At 56.8% G+C, this 16,236-nt stretch overlaps 2 protein-coding genes across 5 annotated transcripts; one reads left to right on the top strand and one right to left on the bottom strand.

The window, feature by feature from the left end:
• Nucleotides 1-522: 522 nt before the first annotated feature.
• On the top strand, nucleotides 523-3,667 carry PUSL1 (pseudouridine synthase like 1). Of its 2 annotated transcripts, XR_008661866.1 has the most exons (9): nucleotides 523-775; nucleotides 901-958; nucleotides 1,076-1,263; nucleotides 1,387-1,536; nucleotides 1,626-1,796; nucleotides 2,591-2,642; nucleotides 2,739-2,901; nucleotides 3,036-3,153; nucleotides 3,358-3,667. XR_008661866.1 is itself a non-coding variant. In XM_055305447.1 (8 exons), exons 1-8 carry the CDS (start codon nucleotides 705-707, stop codon nucleotides 3,405-3,407), a joined length of 903 nt encoding a protein of 300 aa, XP_055161422.1. In that variant the 5' UTR covers nucleotides 523-704; the 3' UTR covers nucleotides 3,408-3,667. The 2 variants fall into 2 exon arrangements, 1 of the variants encoding a protein (XP_055161422.1); XM_055305447.1 differs by lacking the exon at nucleotides 3,036-3,153.
• INTS11 (integrator complex subunit 11) lies at nucleotides 3,578-16,134 on the bottom strand. Of its 3 annotated transcripts, none has more exons than XR_008661865.1 (17): nucleotides 15,994-16,134; nucleotides 13,344-13,441; nucleotides 12,796-12,869; nucleotides 10,864-11,092; nucleotides 7,468-7,566; nucleotides 7,350-7,384; nucleotides 6,942-7,080; nucleotides 6,411-6,475; nucleotides 5,870-6,059; nucleotides 5,503-5,586; nucleotides 5,050-5,139; nucleotides 4,807-4,969; nucleotides 4,569-4,676; nucleotides 4,425-4,486; nucleotides 4,212-4,354; nucleotides 4,007-4,111; nucleotides 3,578-3,917 (listed from the first exon to the last, which is right to left on the bottom strand). XR_008661865.1 is itself a non-coding variant. In XM_055305444.1 (17 exons), the coding sequence occupies exons 1-17, from the start codon at nucleotides 16,019-16,021 to the stop codon at nucleotides 3,852-3,854; spliced, it is 1,803 nt and encodes a 600-aa protein (XP_055161419.1). In that variant the 5' UTR covers nucleotides 16,022-16,134; the 3' UTR covers nucleotides 3,578-3,851. The 3 variants fall into 3 exon arrangements, 2 of the variants coding, with proteins under 2 accessions (XP_055161419.1, XP_055161420.1); XM_055305444.1 differs by having other exon boundaries at nucleotides 4,007-4,136; XM_055305445.1 differs by having other exon boundaries at nucleotides 4,007-4,136; nucleotides 4,212-4,327.
• Between the last annotated feature and the right edge of the window lie 102 nt (nucleotides 16,135-16,236).

The raw sequence follows: 16,236 nt of genomic DNA, 5'->3' as shown, positions 1-16,236 counted from the left end.
GCCGCCCGCGCGCGCCGCCGGCTGTCACGGCCGGGGAGCGTCGCCAAAGTCCGCCGCCCGCGCGCGCCTCCCGCTGTCACGGCCGGGGAGAGTCGCCATACGCCTCTTCCTGCGTCTCGGGCCGCGGCCACGCCTGGCTCTGGCCCGACGCCCCGTCGTCCGCCCCCTCGCTCCCAGGCCACTACGGGCCGCGACGGAGTCGGACCCAGACACAGTCGGCTGAACCCGGGGCGCTGGAAGGGCGCGGGACTGCTTGCTCCAGCAATGCGACCGCTGAGCAACTCGGGGCGTTTGCAAGAACCGCCGGCGCGGATCGTGGGGACGGAGCCGCTCCAGGCCGGCGGGCGCGGGGGAACAGGAGCGAGGGTGGACGGAAGTGTGAAAGCCCACGGGAGCGCCTCCCGGGCGCCGCTGGCGGGATCCGGCCCACTCGCTCGCCAACGGCTCCGCAGTTTGCACCCGCTCCCTTAAGTCTGGCCCCGCCCCCCGCTCCCGCCCTCAGCCGTCGTGGGGCGGCTGAGTGCTGGACTGCGGAGGCGGGAGGAACGCTACGGCGCAGGCGCAGGAGCGGGGGCGTGGCCACGCTGCTTTTCTGGGCGCGCAGGCGCTCCGGGCACACGTGTGGTTCTGCTGAGTTTGGGGTGCCTGCCCACCCCCAGCCTTCGCCCGGTCCCGCGGACCCGGAGCCTCTCCGCGCTCCCGCCATGGGCCCGGCCTCAGGCTCAGTGACCGCGCGCTACCTCGTGTACTTTCAGTACTTGGGCACGGACTTTAAGTACGGCTCCGGTCCTCCCCGCGGCCCCGAGGTGGGGGGTGGGGGCCAGATTTAGGGCCCGACGCCGGGAGGACCCGAGGGAGGGCGGCCTCCCCCTGCTCACCTGCGCCCGCCTTCTCCTGCAGTGGGGTCGCGGCCGTCAGGGGCTCCCAGCGCGCCATCGGCGTCCTCAACTACCTGGAGGTGAGCTCTGCCTGCCCGCCGCCCGCAGTGGAGAGGGAGAGACCCGGGGCAGGGACAGGTGGGAGCCCCCGCGCCCTGGGGCTGCGGCCTTCACCCCAGGGAGCTCTGTCCCCGCAGGAGGCTGCAAAGCGGCTGAATTCGGTGGTGCCTGTCAGGTTCACGATCTCCAGCCGCACAGATGCGGGGGTTCACGCGCTGAGCAACGCGGCCCATCTGGACGTCCAGCGCCGCTCAGGCCAGCCTCCTTTCTCCCCCGAAGTCCTGGCAGAGGCACTCAACGCCCACGTGAGGCACCCGGCCATCCGGTGAGCACCCGTCTGCTGTCTCCAGACTGGTCCAGGTTGGGTGGAGGCCCTAAGTCCGGAATCTCTTGGGTCAGGACAGAACTTTGTGGGATCTCTGTGGAGTACCTAATCTTGCTCCCACAGTGTACTGCAAGCTTTCAGAGTACCCAGTGACTTCCATGCCCGCCATGCAGCCACATCCAGGACCTACCTGTACCGCCTGGTCACAGGCTGCCACCGGCCTGACCAGCTGTCTGTGTTTGAACGAAACCGATGCTGGCCACTGAGGGCAGAGTGAGTGTGGGGTGTGCGTGAACCAGAGGGGGTTGCCAGGCCCACATGGCTGGCTACTCCCTCCTGACCACTCATCTGACTCCCCACAGCTGCTTGGATGTGGATGCCATGCAGGAGGCTGCCCAGCACCTCCTGGGGACACATGACTTCAGAGCCTTCCAGTCAGCTGGCAGCCCGACCACTAGCTCAGTGCGCACACTGCGCCGAGCCTCAGTGTCCCCTGACCCAGGCAGCCCCTTTGTCCTTGCCCAGGAGAAGAGGTAAGGAAGGGCACCCTGCACACACGCCAGAGGCTGGGGGAGCTCGACTTAGCAGCTTCCCTGGCAGGGGTAGTGCACCCCTCTGGGCCCCATCAGCCCTCCTGGGGAGATTAGCTAGTCAGTTGAGTGGCATGGCCCCGACAGCCATGAACCTGCAAGCTGCCCCACTCCCCCACCCCACCTGGGTTCCTGCCATACTGGGGGCAAAAAACAGAAAATGCTTTCTCCAAGGTCTCCCTGCCCTGCCTCATGCAGCGCTCATTGGCTAGTAAATGGACCCTGGCAGCTGCTGAAAAGGCTTTGCTGAAAAAGAAGCACCAGGCCAGTGGTTCTGGCCCTACCTGGCAGGGGGTTGCTTCTCTGGTCCCTGGGGCCTCTGGCCCGACCTCAGCTGTTGACTTACAAAACTTACCAGTTTGAGCCAGCACTGGAGTGGGGGGGCTTCTGCACGGTCAGCTGAAGATCCCTGGCCTGGGGCTTGGGTGTCTGGTAGATGAGCTGGCTGTGCTCGAAGCCTCCACTGCCCCAGAGCCCTGCCTCCAGACCTCCACCTCAGCATCACCTCCACCTGAGGGCCCTGTCCCCACTGCCAGGGCCCTCAGAAGGCTCTGCTGCCCCTCCCTCTCCCGGCGTCCCTCCCACCAGCTTCACTTGAGGGTAGAATGGCCAGTGGGAACTGCTGCGTTAGAAGACAGGGGGAACCAGTCTTCCCCAGCCTCCCCCCACCCCCCACAGGCTGTGGCATGGACTCAGAGCTGCCCTGGCCCAAACACCACATGTGCTCGTGTTTCTAGGTTGCATTTCTGGAACCTGGAGTTCGAGAGCCGGTCCTTCCTATACAGACAGGTGGGCTCTCCCCTGAGCCACCTGGACAGGGGTGGGGGTGGGAGTGGGGGTGCCCTGAGGGCTGGGCCCAATGGCAGTCTTGGCCTTGGGTTGCAGGTGCGGAGGATGACAGCTGTGCTGGTGGCTGTGGGGCTAGGGGCCTTGAGGCCTGCTCAGGTGAAGGTGATCCTGGAAAGCCGAGACCCCCTGGGTAGGCACCAGACGCGTGTGGCCCCAGCCCATGGCTTATTCCTCAAGTCAGTGCTCTACGAGAACCTTGGTAAGAGTGGACTGCCTGCAGAGATGCCAAGTACACCTACTGACTGACCCCCCTCCCTCCTGAGCCTGGGTGCTTGACAGGGGAGGAGCTCTTGGTGACAGGACAGCTATAGCCCTTATCTGTCCTGCTGCCAGGTGGGAATCCAGCCTGTGTTCAGCAGGAAAGTCAGGGCCCTGGAGGCAGGGAAACCCCAGGTTAGCCAAAAAATCCAGTTGGAGACCAGCAGCCCACAAGCAGGAGACTTGGAGTAAGGTACCTTTTTTCCTGGGGCCCCACACCCAAGCTATACTCCTGACCTGGGCCTGGGATCAAGTTCTTAGTAGGGGAGGGTTGGAGAGGCAGGGGCTCTTTTCAGGGAGTAGGGGGGCCTGGAGAGGCAGGGGCTCTGCAGCCTGGAGGAAACTCCGCATCTACAGCCAGGCCCAGCCTCTGCAGAAAACCTTCTGTGCCCTACAGGGTTTACCACATGGAAGCCACAGAGAACCCCCCCCCAGAAGCCCCAGTGAGGTCAGGGCAGCCAACACAGCCCAGCCACTGGACCCTGCCCAGCTCTGCAGGCATGTGGGCCTCCTGCCCCCCACTGGCCTGCACCTGCCCAAAGCCCCCACCTGCCTGGGCACCTGCTATGGGTGGACTGAAGGAAAAAGGTTTGAGCATCAAGAAGGGAATATCCACGCCGCCTTTGGTTCTGTTTTTACTGAAAATTAGTACCTCAGGTGCAGCCACCCATCTCGGGCTCAGGAACAGAAATAAAAGGTCATGAGGTCCCCAGAGTTATTTCTTTCCTCAGCCAAAACCAGCCAGTTGGGCAGGCAGTGACACTTGTGGTCTTGTCCTCAAAGACAAGGCTGTGACCAGCCGTGGGTTCCCCATCCAGGGACACAGAATGAGGGCTGAGGCAGACGTGGCCCTGGAGGGGAAACCCGGGTCCCTATGGTGACCAGCTGACCTTAGCTGCTGGCCTGGGGTAGGCCCTTCTTGAGCAGCGACGTGAGGTAACTTCCCAGCTCTTCGTCCTGGAGCCAGAGACAAGAGAAGGCGATCATCTTGTTCTCCCCAAGCAGCACACCTGGGCAGTCCCCACCCACCCTGACCTGCCACTTACCTGGTAGGTCCAGGAGACCAGCAGCACCTTGGTGCCTGGGTCCTCTGAGTGGGCAGCAGCCTGGATGAGGATGGACTCCACCGTCACAGACCCATCGGGAAGATGCTGCACACAGTGGTCCTTGAGGACACTGTGGGGAGGTGCAGTGAGACCCCACATTGTGCCCTCTGCCTGCCACCCCTAGGGCCAGGAGTGCAGTACCCACCTCTTCAGATGGCTATAGACACGCATGGCCGTCTCCTGCTCCTTACGAGGGTCATGTAGGTGCACACGGCAGGTAAAGCGCAGCTGATGCTCAGCCAGGCCCAGTTCCTTGAGCGCCTGCTCTGAGGACACGAGCCGGAAGTTCTGTGGGGCAGGGGCAGGTCAGGGGGCATAGGGGCACCCTGTACCCCCACCCAGGCACACACCTACTCACACTGTCCTTCATGATCAGAGTGCCATGTAGGAGCCGTGGCTTTTTGGCATCAGGAAGCAATCCTGCAGAGAAAGGGACAGGGATGAGCACTGTCCACCTGCTGTGCTGCTGCCCTGCCCCTGCCCACTGCCCTCCCTTGCATACCCTGTGCCATCTCCCGCTTCAGCAGCCCCAGTGAGATGCCCACAGGGATGCTGGGGCTTGTGGGCAGCGTCACTGTCTCACCATTGGCTGGCATGTAGCAGTTGACCCCTGGGCAAGAGAGAGGGGCAGAGAGCCTCAGTCCAGACCACCTGGCCCTGCCCACACTGAACCCACGGGTAGACCCTGCCCACATTCCCTGTATCAGCCCAATCCCACCCCCCATGCCTGGGCTGCCTACGGAATTCCTGCTCAATCTTCTGCTTCAGGAACTCCATCTTCTTGGCTTCCCCATGTACGAGCAGCACACTCTCGGGCTCCGCCTGGCCCACCAGCTGCATGATGCCCTTGGCATCAGCATGGGCACTGAAGGACATGTACTCCACCTGCATCTTGACCTCCAACTGCAGCGTCACAGTGCACATAGGCCGTTAACCACGAGCAGCAGGCTGAGGGCTCCCCACCAACCCAAGTAGGGACTTACCACCTGCCGCCCCTCCATCTCCAGTTTGCGCTGCCCACTGAGGATCTTATGGCCCACAGTGCCCTGCACGCAGTAGCCAGGCATGATGACCTATGGGGAGGGAGAAATGGAGCTGCCAGCCACCCCCACTCACACCTCAGGGGGGTCCTCCCTGCCTGGCAGAACCTGTACCCTTAATGGCGCCTTTCCTGTGCCAGCAGCTCCCTATCGCAGGCCCCACTGCAGACCCAAGCCCACCCGGGCCTGAGTACCCATCAGCTCAGATGGCCAGAGGCTTTACTGCCTGATGCAAATAGGCCAACACAGCAGGAGTCGGCCTGGGTGAGACATGGCCCCAGGATACTGAGCCCTGTTCCTGACAACAGTGGTGTCTGCTAACCAAGCAGAGCTCCTGTCCTCACTAACCCCTTCCCCTACAGGCCCACATCTGATCCTGGGAGCCAGACCTCTTACCATGTTCTTCTCGTTCCCTGCCCACTTCCGAAAGATCTGCAGGGACTGGCCAGCGTGCAACATGCCTGGGGTGGCAAACACGACCTGCGGGGGTGTGTGCGACAATCAGGGCAGCAGTGCCCGCCTGTCATAGAACCAGTACTGGTCACAGGCCCTACCCTGACTTCCGTCCATCCCCCAGCACAGTGCACCCCATTCCCTAAGGGAGACCTATACGCAGGGATCCCTTGCACGTCCCAGGCACAGAGGAAGTGCATTATGTGTGGACAGCCAGCATTGACCCAGGTGTCCAAGCCTGAGGCAGGTGTGACTATGTTACAAGAGATGCAGGAGAGCCATCCCCCAGCCCTCCTGGCCAGAGCCTCACCATGGGACCTGGATTGTCAGCAAATGCTCGGTCAAAGGCCTTGATGTGCTTAAACTCAAACATGTTCCTCTGGACGAAGGTCTTACGGATCTTCTGGTTGGTCCAGGTTATGAAGAGCTTATAGTAGTGGTTGGCCTTCTCTGTCAGGCCCGTGGAGAAGTAAATGGGGGCCTTCAGGTTCATGCGTTCCCTGTGGGCAGTGCAGGGCCACAGTAGAGGAGGCTGCCATGGAATGACGGGCCCGTCACCCCCACACCACCAACCTGGGTTGTGCCCAGTGGAAGGAATGACTCCCTGATGCCCCCACCTCACCCTACAGTGGGTCAGATGATGGGAACACAGAGCATGTGGTTAGGGGGGGCCTGGTGTGGGACAACATGATACCACAAGCCTCCTGGCTTGGGAAGGCACCCCTGCAGATGTCAGGCACCCTGACTCTACCTAATAGCTGCCAGCACTACAGCCTAAGCTCTGTACACCCTGCCTATGGCTAATGCCCACTCAGGGCAGAGGTCCCCGAAAACAATCTGGCTCCACCTACCAGAAGGTCTCCAGCAGGATGCAGAGCTCCTGAGCGCGGCCCAGGGCAAACACAGGGATCAGCACCTAAAGAGGGAGGACGAGGCTGGCTCATGCAGGAGCCCCAACCAAGCTGAACCCACATCTGATCACAGTGAGCAGACGCATGTTCCCTATGGCTGCCTGCTCAGGGAGCAGCTGCTATAAAGACTAGCCCTGCTGGTAGTTGATGGCCAGAGGCCCTATATGGGCCATAGGTAAGGCCCACACATTCTGCCCTTAAGTCCTGCTCCCAGCCACAATCTTTCCAGAAATGACCATGGTGGATACTCTGGCCAGCCTTATGCTGGGATCTGACATGAGGCCTGAATAAGCACTCCACTAGTCCAGAGGAGTGTTTCTTACTAATGCTGAGCAAACTTTCCTCCCTGCATGCCCAGAACACACAGCACCCATCTCCTGACATGCCAGGGGTGGCTGAAGGACTGTGTAGCATGGTCAGGGCAGGCACATGGCCCAGAGCCCTGCCTGACACCCTGCCAGCACCAGCTACCTTCCCGCCACGCTCCACAGCCTCGTGGACCTTCTTCAGAAAGTCTCGCTCCCGGCAGCGTTTGGAATCCCGGATGGTGGTGGCATATGTAGATTCTGTGATGAGTAGGTTGGGGCGACATTTGTCAATCCAGGCGGCTCTGTAACAGAGGAGGGTATGGCCAGAGGTGGACAACCCACATGGCTGCAAAGCGAGAAGCAGCAAAACAGACCCCAGCCACAGCCTCCCTGGACCCTTTGGCAAAGCAGCACACTTGAGGGGAGACAGGAGGAAGAGCCTTTGCCATGCATAGGGGACACATGGCAGAAACCAATGCACAGACAGCCCAGGCACCAAGCACATCCACAAGCATCACTGCACACTTTGGCGGGGGGGTCTCCACAGGAGGAAACAAACCTGTCTACTCACCCCAAATGCCGGTCTGGGGTCATATTATAATCACCCTGGCAAAGAATGTGGCAGTAAAGTGGGTGCCTCCTCCCCCTGGCCAAGCAGCACCCCTTGTGCCCCAAATGCTTCCACTGACCGTGTAGACCACAGACTCTGAGCCCACTTTAATCTGGAACATGGCTGCCCCCAGCACGTGGCCCGCATAGTAGGCTTTGATTTCAAGTTCATCGTCCACCTACAGAGGAGAGGGCTCAAGTCAAAAGTCTGCCAGCTATGCTGGTATGTGGTCAGTTGAAGAGGATGGCAGAGGGACCAGGAAGGTAGACACCAGGAAGGCAGAGGGCAGAAGAGGAAAACATGGTTCCAAGCCTTATCATTTCCTGTTTCTCACACATAATGCCCAGTTCTCAACCAAAAGCAGCCAGACACAAGAAATAAGACAAGACCATGTAAAACAAGAGAAACAACTATCTAGAGAAGTAGATTCAGGGCTCCTACAATCTTCAGACAGAGTTTAAGAGGGCTGTGATCAAAATATTTGGAGAAATTCAAGACAGAATGTTGACCAAAAAAATGAGAAATTATTTTAAAAAGCAGAAATTCTAAAACCAAAAACTGTAATAACCCCAGTAAAGAACTGAACGGATTGGGATCCCTGGGTGGCACAGTGATTTGGCACCTGCCTTTGGCCCAGGGCGCAATCCTGGAGACCCGGGATCAAGTCCCACATCAGGCTCCCGGTGCATGGAGCCTGCTTCTCCCTCTGCCTATGTCTCTGCCTCTCTCTCTCTCTCTCTCTCTGTGACTATCATAAATGAAAAAAAAAAAAAAAAAGAACTGAACGGATTAATTTAACATGTTATATATAATCAAAGAGTATCAATACATAGAAAGGACTGCCTAGCACAAAGCACAGAACAATAAACATGTGAGGGAAGGTCTGGAGCAAGAAGGCCTAACATTCCTCAATCTGGGCCCTGGGTTGAGGACAATGGGCAGGTGTAACACTGGAAGAATATGACAAAAGACCCCAGGTCACAGATCCAAGAGGCTTCACCTCTGGTAGGCTCCAGGAGAACAGAACATGCAGGGCCACCACAGCACATGCACCATAATCCAAAGAAAAACCCATAATCCTACAAGCAGCCTAAGATTAAAGATTCTCTTCCAGGGCAGCCCAGGTGGCTCAGCGGTTTAGTGCCGCCTTCAGCCCAGGGTGTAATCCTGGAGCCCCAGGATCGAGTCCCACATCGGGCTCCCTGCATGAAGCCTGCTTCTCCCTCAGCCTGCGTCTCTGCCTCTCTCTCTCATGAATTAATAAATAAAATCTTAAAAAAAAAAAAAAAGATTCTCTTCCAAACAGTAAATAAGAAGACATATTCAAAGTACTGAGAGAAAGAAATTGCCAAACTATAATTCCACCCAGAATGAAGAGTCCTTCAGGAATGAGAGTGAAGCAGACCCATGTGCAGACAAACAAAAGTGAATTCATTGCCAACAGATCCATATTGGTGTTCTTCAGGAGGAAGGTAAATTATCTCAAAAAGTGAAGAACAGGGTTCACCTGGGTGGCTCAATGGTTGAGCATCTGCCTTTGGCTCAGGGTGTAATATAGGTCATGGGATAGAGTCCTGCATTGGTCTCCTTGCAGGGAGCCTGCTTCTCTCTTCCTATGTCTCTGCCTCTCTGTGTCTCTCATGAATAAATAAAAATAAAATATTTGAGACTTCTGGATGGCTCAGCAGTTGAGTCTGCCTTCGGCTCAGGGTGTGATCCTGGGGTCCCAGGATCAAGTCCCACATAGAGCTCCCCGATGGAGCTTGCTTCTCATTCTGCCTTTGTCTCTGCCTCTCTCTCTGTGTCTCTCATGAACAAATAAATAAAATCTTTAAAAATAAATAAGGGATGCCTGGATAGCTCAGCAGCTGAGTTGAAGGTGCTTCCCATGCAAGGGGAATTGTGCTAGAAGTAGGAGTTGAAGCCAAATAGCCAAATTCTGCCATCAGGAAGTGTGTCAGGGTCCAGCTGATCAAGAAGCAAAAAATCACAGCTTGGTACCCAATGATGGCTGTTTGAATTTTATTGAGGAAAATGATGACGTGGTTGCTGGATTTGGTCACAAAGGTCAAGCTGTTAGTGACATTCCTGGAGTTTGCTTTAAAATTGTTAAAATAGGGATCCTGGGTGGCTCAGCGGTTTAGCGCTGCCTTCAGCCCAGGGTGTGGTCCTAGAGACCCGGGATCGAGTCCCGTGTCAGGCTCCCTGCGTGGAGCCTGCTTCTCCCTCTACCTGTGTCTCTGCCTCTTGCTCTCTCTGTGTCTCTCATGAATAAATAAATGAAATCTTAAAAAAAGAAAAGAAAATAATTAAAATAGCCAACATCTCTCTTTTGGCCTTATACAAAGGCAAAAAGTGAAAACCAAGATCCTACGTTCAATGGTGAAAACAGGACTGTAATAAATTTTCAGGGATCCCTGGGTGGCGCAGCGGTTTGCGCCTGCCTTTGGCCCAGGGCGCGATCCTGGAGATCCGGGATGGAATCCCACGTCGGGCTCCCGGTACATGGAGCCTGCTTCTCCCTCTGCCTATGTCTCTGCCTCCCTCTCTCTCTCTCATTCTCTCTCTCTCTGTGACTATCATAAATAAATAAAAATTTAAAAATAAATAAATAAATAAATTTTCACGTGCCTAAAACAAAACAAAACAAAATTACATGACACTTAAAAGAGCTACATTTTGGGACGCCTGGGTGGCTCAGCGGTTGAGCATCTGCCTTCAGCTCAGAGCGTGATCCTAGAGTCCCGGGATCAAGTCCCGCATCAGTCTCCCTTCATGGAGCCTGCTTCTCCCTCTGCCTATGTCTCTGCCTCTCTGTCTCTCATGAATAAATAAATATTTTTTTTTAAAAGAGCTACATTTAAACATGATGCGTAAAGCTGAAAGCAAAACAATGGAAAGACATACTATACAAAGAGCCAAAAGCAGAAAATCTGAGGATGGTATGATATTACCAGAGACACAGACTTTAAGATAAAAATCATTATTAAGGATAAACACACGTACTTCATGTTGACAACAGGTTCAACCAGAAATGAAATAACTAAAAGTACACAGGTACCTAATAACAAGCAAAACCCACTGACCCTAAGAAGAAACAAACAAATCTATAATCTTTGTGATAAATTTTACCCAATTTGATTGCATTTGCCTGCTTAAAACCCTTCACTTCCTCACTGACCCACACATAAGTTACTGAGACAAAAAACAAACTCCAGAGCCCAGTACTGGCTGCCTTTTGGGGTTTGCCCATCTCACTGTCCCTCTGCCACCTGCTGCCCCTGGCGGACACACCCTCTCAGAAGCACTCAGGCAGAGCTGGGGAACAGCAGAGGTTCCACATGCTTGATGGGCGCTTGGCACACTGCCCTGTATGCCTCTGAATCTGGGCTGGGACCCCATGTGCTTGCCCAGTGCTGCCTCCTGGTGGTCTCGCAATAGCAGAGAGTGAGATGGGGTCTGTTGGTACCCTGACCTGGACCGTCTGGTGGAGGTGGACAGCTACCACCTTCTTCATACAGTCTTTGATCATCTGGGAGGTGAAGAAGTTGGCCTCGCCCTTCTTGTCCACAGCAATCTTGCGGTAGTCCTCCAGCAGGATGGGACAGATGGCCTGGGTGGGGTGGGTCATGTAGATGGGCCCGTCATAGCCCACCATCTCGCTGAAGTAGGGGAGTGCCCCACAGTGGTCCAGGTGGAAGTGGCTGGGGGTGCAACACAGGTCAGCCCAGGACCACTGCTCCCCAACCAAGCCTGCCCCCTCCACAGCCCCTCCACACCAGCAGAGACTCACAGCCATTCCATCCATTCATCCATTCATGTCCTGACTGCCTACTGTGTATCAGATGCTGTCCTAAGTACCACAGAATGAGGAATGAGCAAAATAGATAAAAACTACCATCTACCTGGAACTTACAGTCTAAGTGTCTGATGAAGCAGTAAGCAGTAAAGAGGTAATACTCGTATCAGATGGACACGTGTTCTATAGAGTAATAAGGAGCTAAGAGGAGGACTGGGCATCAGGACAGATACCATCTCTGGCAGATAGATGGGCAGGAAGACCCCATGGCATGTGAAGCATGGCAGGAAGGCACTGGGGCAGAGGGAACAGAGTGCTGTGTCCACGAATGGAGCAGACCCGCTGCATTCAAGCCCATATCCAAGAGGAACCGAGACCACAAGAGCCTCAGAGCAGCTGAGGACAGGGCTGCCTTGGGTCAGAGATCCTCTGGCTTGGAAATGCAGAGAGAAGACCAGCAAGAGGCTGTGTGGTCATCTGGCCACATGGAAAAGGTCATGGTCTGGGAATGGGCTGGACCACACACACCGTGGACGATCTGGGTGGAGTGTGAGGAATTGGAGGAAAGCAGGAGCCCCATTCAGCCAGGCTGGGGAGGTCGACTGCCACCAGAGGGGCCTGACCTAAGTCTGGATGTCAGGGGCAGGGTGGATGGGAACATATGGCAGGAGGAATAGCCAAGGTGATGAGACCCACAGGAAAACAAAAGCTGGGAGTCGGAATTCAAAATCCACCATCCCCAAGGGCACGAATGGTGCTGCTTCTCCAGCCAAGAAGGAAAACTGTGTCCCTAAAGAAGTCGTTGCCCATGCGGCCAAGGAGGGACCTAAAGCCAAGGCTGCTGCTCCTCCGAATGGTGGCAGGTTTAAGACGCTGCCTGAACACCTGGCCAGGAAGACAGAGGCCCCCAGGGGCCCTAGGAGGGCTAGCATGCCCACCAAGTCCTCCTCATCCAAACTGGCCAGTAGGAAGGCAGAGACTGAGAGCTAGAGCTGGGGTGGAGACACTGAGGTTCTGCCTGAGTTTTTATTCCCCAACAAACTGTCACTCTATTTATTTCACTGTAAACTCTTTATCAATAAAGGCTTTTTTTCCCCTCAAAAAAAAAAAAAAAAAAAGGAGAATCTTCTGTGAGAATCGAGGACCAGAAGGACGGGCATATTCACTGCTACCAAATGATGCTGAGAGGCTGAGTGAGGAGGCCTGAGAAGGAGCCTGGGGGGATCTCACGAGAAACGGGCCATCCTGCAATGCGGCGGGGGGGCAGGGGGCCTCCCTACCATAGGCCTGTTGCCCTAACACAGCCTCATCTTCCTGGGGTACATGGAGCTCTCATTCATAACACTTGGGCACAGCCAATAGGCATGCATAGCGCAGGATGCCCCCTAGCTCCACCGTGCTGACCAGAGCCCACCAAGGAGCAACTGTGAATACCTATGACCTCATGCACATACACAACCTCCAGGACAACCAGCCCTGGGGCATGCCACATCAGTACCCTGGAACAAAACCTAGGCAGCTCTCCTGGGCTCCTAAGCGTCCTCAAGGTGGGGTTAGATGTGAGCCCACAACACACAACACTACCACTGACAGCCGAAAGGTGCCCACCTGATGATCACACAGTCCAGGAAGTCGGTCAGCCGGCCGTTGCGGGTGATGTAGGAGAAGTCAGGGAAGCGCCTCTGAGAAGCCAAGAGAAAGGATCAGAGCACAGCATCCCTGGATCTGCCAGCATTCCAGAGAGCAGCCCCCAGGAGTGGGGAATGAGAGCTCAGGCTGAGCCTGGACACCAGCACCCCCACCCTTGTAGGTGACACCAGGACCACTGACTGTTCACAGCTCCAAGAACACAGGGAGGGGTCAAACTGCCAGAACCAGTAACCAAGCCCTGAGTGGGGAGTGCCAAGCTGCCCCACATGACCCTGCAAGGAGCCCAAGAGCCCCTGCTCCATACAGACCAACCTTTCCACACAAGGCACCCTATCTGTCAAGTGATAGTGGAGGGACTGCCGGGGAATGCAGTGACCCCAGACCCACCTGCCTCCTACTACCGCCCACCTGCCTAGACTTCCTACTCCACAGTCAGAGCCTGACGCTCTGGAGCCTGGGGTCCTGCCGAGTGAGGTCCCTACAGGCCACCTTCCCTTGGGACTCACGTCATCATTGAAGCCCATGTGCATTCCACAGTCCAGCATGACATTCTTGCCAGCAATGGACACCAGGATGCAGCTTCGGCCCACATCCTGGCCAGCCCCTGAAAAGGAAGACGAGATTAGATGCTGCCACCCCCATTTCCCTTTCTCAACTGCTACAAGTGATTGCCCCAGCCCCAAGATCAAGGCCTTGCTACCTGCCTCATACCTCTACTGGGCACTCAGGGGCCCTGGCCCTGCAGAACCCTCAGTGTGCTGGACAAACCAGACCTCCATGGCTGCTGCACAGATGATGTGTGAGGCAAAAAGCATTGCCACTGCCACCCGTACACATAGGCCAGGGAAATGTGCAGGGCAGGGGCAAAGGCTACCAAGCAAGTTCTAGCTCACATGCCCTCCCCAATTCCACCTCCAGCCTCAGGCCCTGCCACTAACAACTAAATCAGATGGAAAAGCCCCGCACCTCGGGAGGCAGCAGCCCATCTCCTGTGGCTGATCAGAACCTTCAAAGGCTAGGGACTGTGTAATAGGTGCTGGACTATGGTACTGGCACTTAATGGGGTTACATTGGTGCTCCACAGGGTGTCACCACCCCTTTTGAACACTCAATTGGGGTCGTATCTGAACTATGGGGCCCTCTCCCTCATGACCTACTCCCAGAAGGCATCAAGTACCTCCAGGCGATGTCACTGCAGAGGGGCACCTAAACGGTGTTTGCCCAGCTATGGGAAGCCACAGCCTCAGCTGTCCAGTGACTGTAGTGTAGATGCCCCACTACCACACCCTCTCAGGGCACCCACAGCCCAGAATTTAACAGTCCTATCCATGTTCCTGACTTCAAGCCCTATTCATCTGCTCCAGCCCCAGGCACGAAACGTCCATGCCACACCTCTAGCCATTCGTTACCTCCTCTGGCGTCTGGAGGCCCAAGAAGAAAGGGACACAGCCTTGCAGGACCTGATGACAGCAAATGACTATCTTTCCATCCTGATCCTACAAGCTTCCCTCTGCCAGCCATCTGAACCTTCTGTGAGCACCACACACATCATGGTGGCCCAGAACGGCTGGTCCTTGAGAAGCTTCAATCCCCCGTGACAACAGTAGGTGACCCCAACCAAGAGCTTTGTCTGTGTGCCTCAGGAAGCCCAGCAATAGGTAGTGGCCTGGAGGGCTGTCGTAGGCCTGCTCCTGCCCCACCAGGACCACACCAGGGTCTCAGCTGTCTGCTCCTTGCTGTGCCTTTAACCCTTAAGCTGTGCCCAGCACAGGGGCCCTCCAGACATTGGTAGTGGGGGAAGGGGAGGGCTCCCCCTCTTTACAGAAGTCATGGGATCAGCCCATGGGCGCATGGCTCTTAGCATGGGGCCAGGGATGGTTTTCCAGATCTAGAGTTCAGCTCTTAGGTACTAGCCCCTGCTCCCACCAGGACCCACAACCATCCCAGGGAGCAAGGACAGTGGCCCAAACTGGGTAGGGGATGTGAGGAAGAGTCTAGGACACACAAAAGGAGGCAAGACTCAGGAGCAAAGAAAGGTGACACCATGTCCACAGGAGTTTATGTTTCAGAGGAAGAAGACAATGGCCATGTAGATAAGACACAGCACTGAGCCCATCAGGTTGAGTTTAGACCCTGAAGAATATGACACAGAAGGTTCCAGAACTAGAACCAGGCAAGTAAGTCCACCTTAAAATGACTTCTGAGCAGGGTGGAGAGGGAAAGAGGGGAGATGGGAGGGGTATCTGTACAAAGGCTGTGTGGTTGGAGTGACCCAAGACTGTCTGTATCTGGTCCATGTGCCCAGGGAGCCCATGAGGCTGTGCTTTGCTGCTGCTGTGGCCCTGGGAGCACATCAGGTGCAGGTTGGGGTAACAAGCAGTAGAAAGGCAGAACTGCTCAAAGTGATGGTGAGAAAGAGGCCACATCCTGAAGGGGCAGGCTGGAGAGCACGACCTGAGGAGACCCTGGAGGGGTGCCAGAGGCAGGGGCATGGGGGGTGTACTCTAACCCGGCAGGAAGGAAGGGGTGTTCTCCCGCTCAGCGTCCACACAAGGGGATGCTATTTTGGGAAAGAGCTCATACCATGAGAAAGGAAATAGAGCTGCGGGGAACCGCACACGAAGCCCGGCCAGTTCTGGAAGAGCACGGAGTGCCAGGGCGGGGAGGGCGCCCAGAGACCTCTAAAGCGCGCGCCACCAAAGCGCGAAAAGGTAACCCCAGCTGTTCCTGGGACCCTGGATTCTCAGTGATCCTCCTCCTCCGCAACGTTCTGCGCTTTTTGGGCTTTTAAAAGTGCGCGCGTGTATCTTTTACAAAACGGAAAGCCTCTTTTAAAAATAAAAACAACAAAGAGCATTGCAGAGATGAAGTGAGACAAGGCTGAAGCGACAGCGGACGGCTGGACGGGGCGAGCGGGAAGCTGCGGGCAGCGGAGGCACAGTCCCCGCGGCCCGGTGCCAGCGCAGCGACCACGCAGGCCCTGCGGCTGTGTCGGGGCGTCGGAGGGTGGACCCCAGGAGAGGTCGCCCGCTCCCGGACCCACCCTCCTTTCACCGGGAGGAGCGCGGAGAGCGTAGCAGAGCCGCGGGCAGGGACCCGACCCACAGCCGCCCCCGGGAGGGGAGCCCGGCCCGGCCCTCCGCGGCCCACACTCACCCAGGGGAGTGACCCTAATCTCTGGCATGCTGCCGGCCGCGCTCCCGGGCCCTCACTAGCCGGCCGAACCACCGCGGCCCACCACACCCCCAACCGAACCCCAGGCGCGCCGGACGCGGCCCGCGGCGACGTACCGCGCAGGCGCAGCCCCAACGGGGCCAGCTTCCGGTGCGTCCGCCGGAAATGCCGGGCCGTGCGCCGAGCCTGCGGATTGGGCAACGAGCCACCAATCCCGGCGGCAGG

This window comes from Nyctereutes procyonoides, unplaced genomic scaffold (assembly GCF_905146905.1).
Source record: "Nyctereutes procyonoides isolate TBG_1078 unplaced genomic scaffold, NYPRO_anot_genome, whole genome shotgun sequence".
NCBI classification, from domain to species: Eukaryota; Metazoa; Chordata; class Mammalia; order Carnivora; family Canidae; genus Nyctereutes; species Nyctereutes procyonoides.
The sequence above is the reverse complement of the archived record's forward strand: the minus strand, read 5'-3'. Positions and strand labels throughout refer to the sequence as shown.

What these genes read in the sequence shown, in the direction of transcription:
- INTS11 (XM_055305444.1), bottom strand. Translation starts at nt 16,021, where the DNA reads ATGCCAGAGATTAGGGTCACTCCCCTGG. An exon ending in GAAGATTGAGCAGGAATTCC is followed by an intron (nt 4,677 to 4,806) that starts GTAGGCAGCCCA and finishes TCTCTTGCCCAG; the next exon opens with GGGTCAACTGCTACATGCCA. An exon ending in GTCTATAGCCATCTGAAGAG is followed by an intron (nt 4,137 to 4,211) that starts GTGGGTACTGCA and finishes ACCTCCCCACAG; the next exon opens with TGTCCTCAAGGACCACTGTG.
- PUSL1 (XM_055305447.1), top strand. Translation starts at nt 705, where the DNA reads ATGGGCCCGGCCTCAGGCTCAGTGACCGCGCGCTACCTCGTGTACTTT. An exon ending in GTGAGGCACCCGGCCATCCG is followed by an intron (nt 1,264 to 1,386) that starts GTGAGCACCCGT and finishes TTGCTCCCACAG; the next exon opens with TGTACTGCAAGCTTTCAGAG. An exon ending in GGTCCTTCCTATACAGACAG is followed by an intron (nt 2,643 to 2,738) that starts GTGGGCTCTCCC and finishes CTTGGGTTGCAG; the next exon opens with GTGCGGAGGATGACAGCTGT.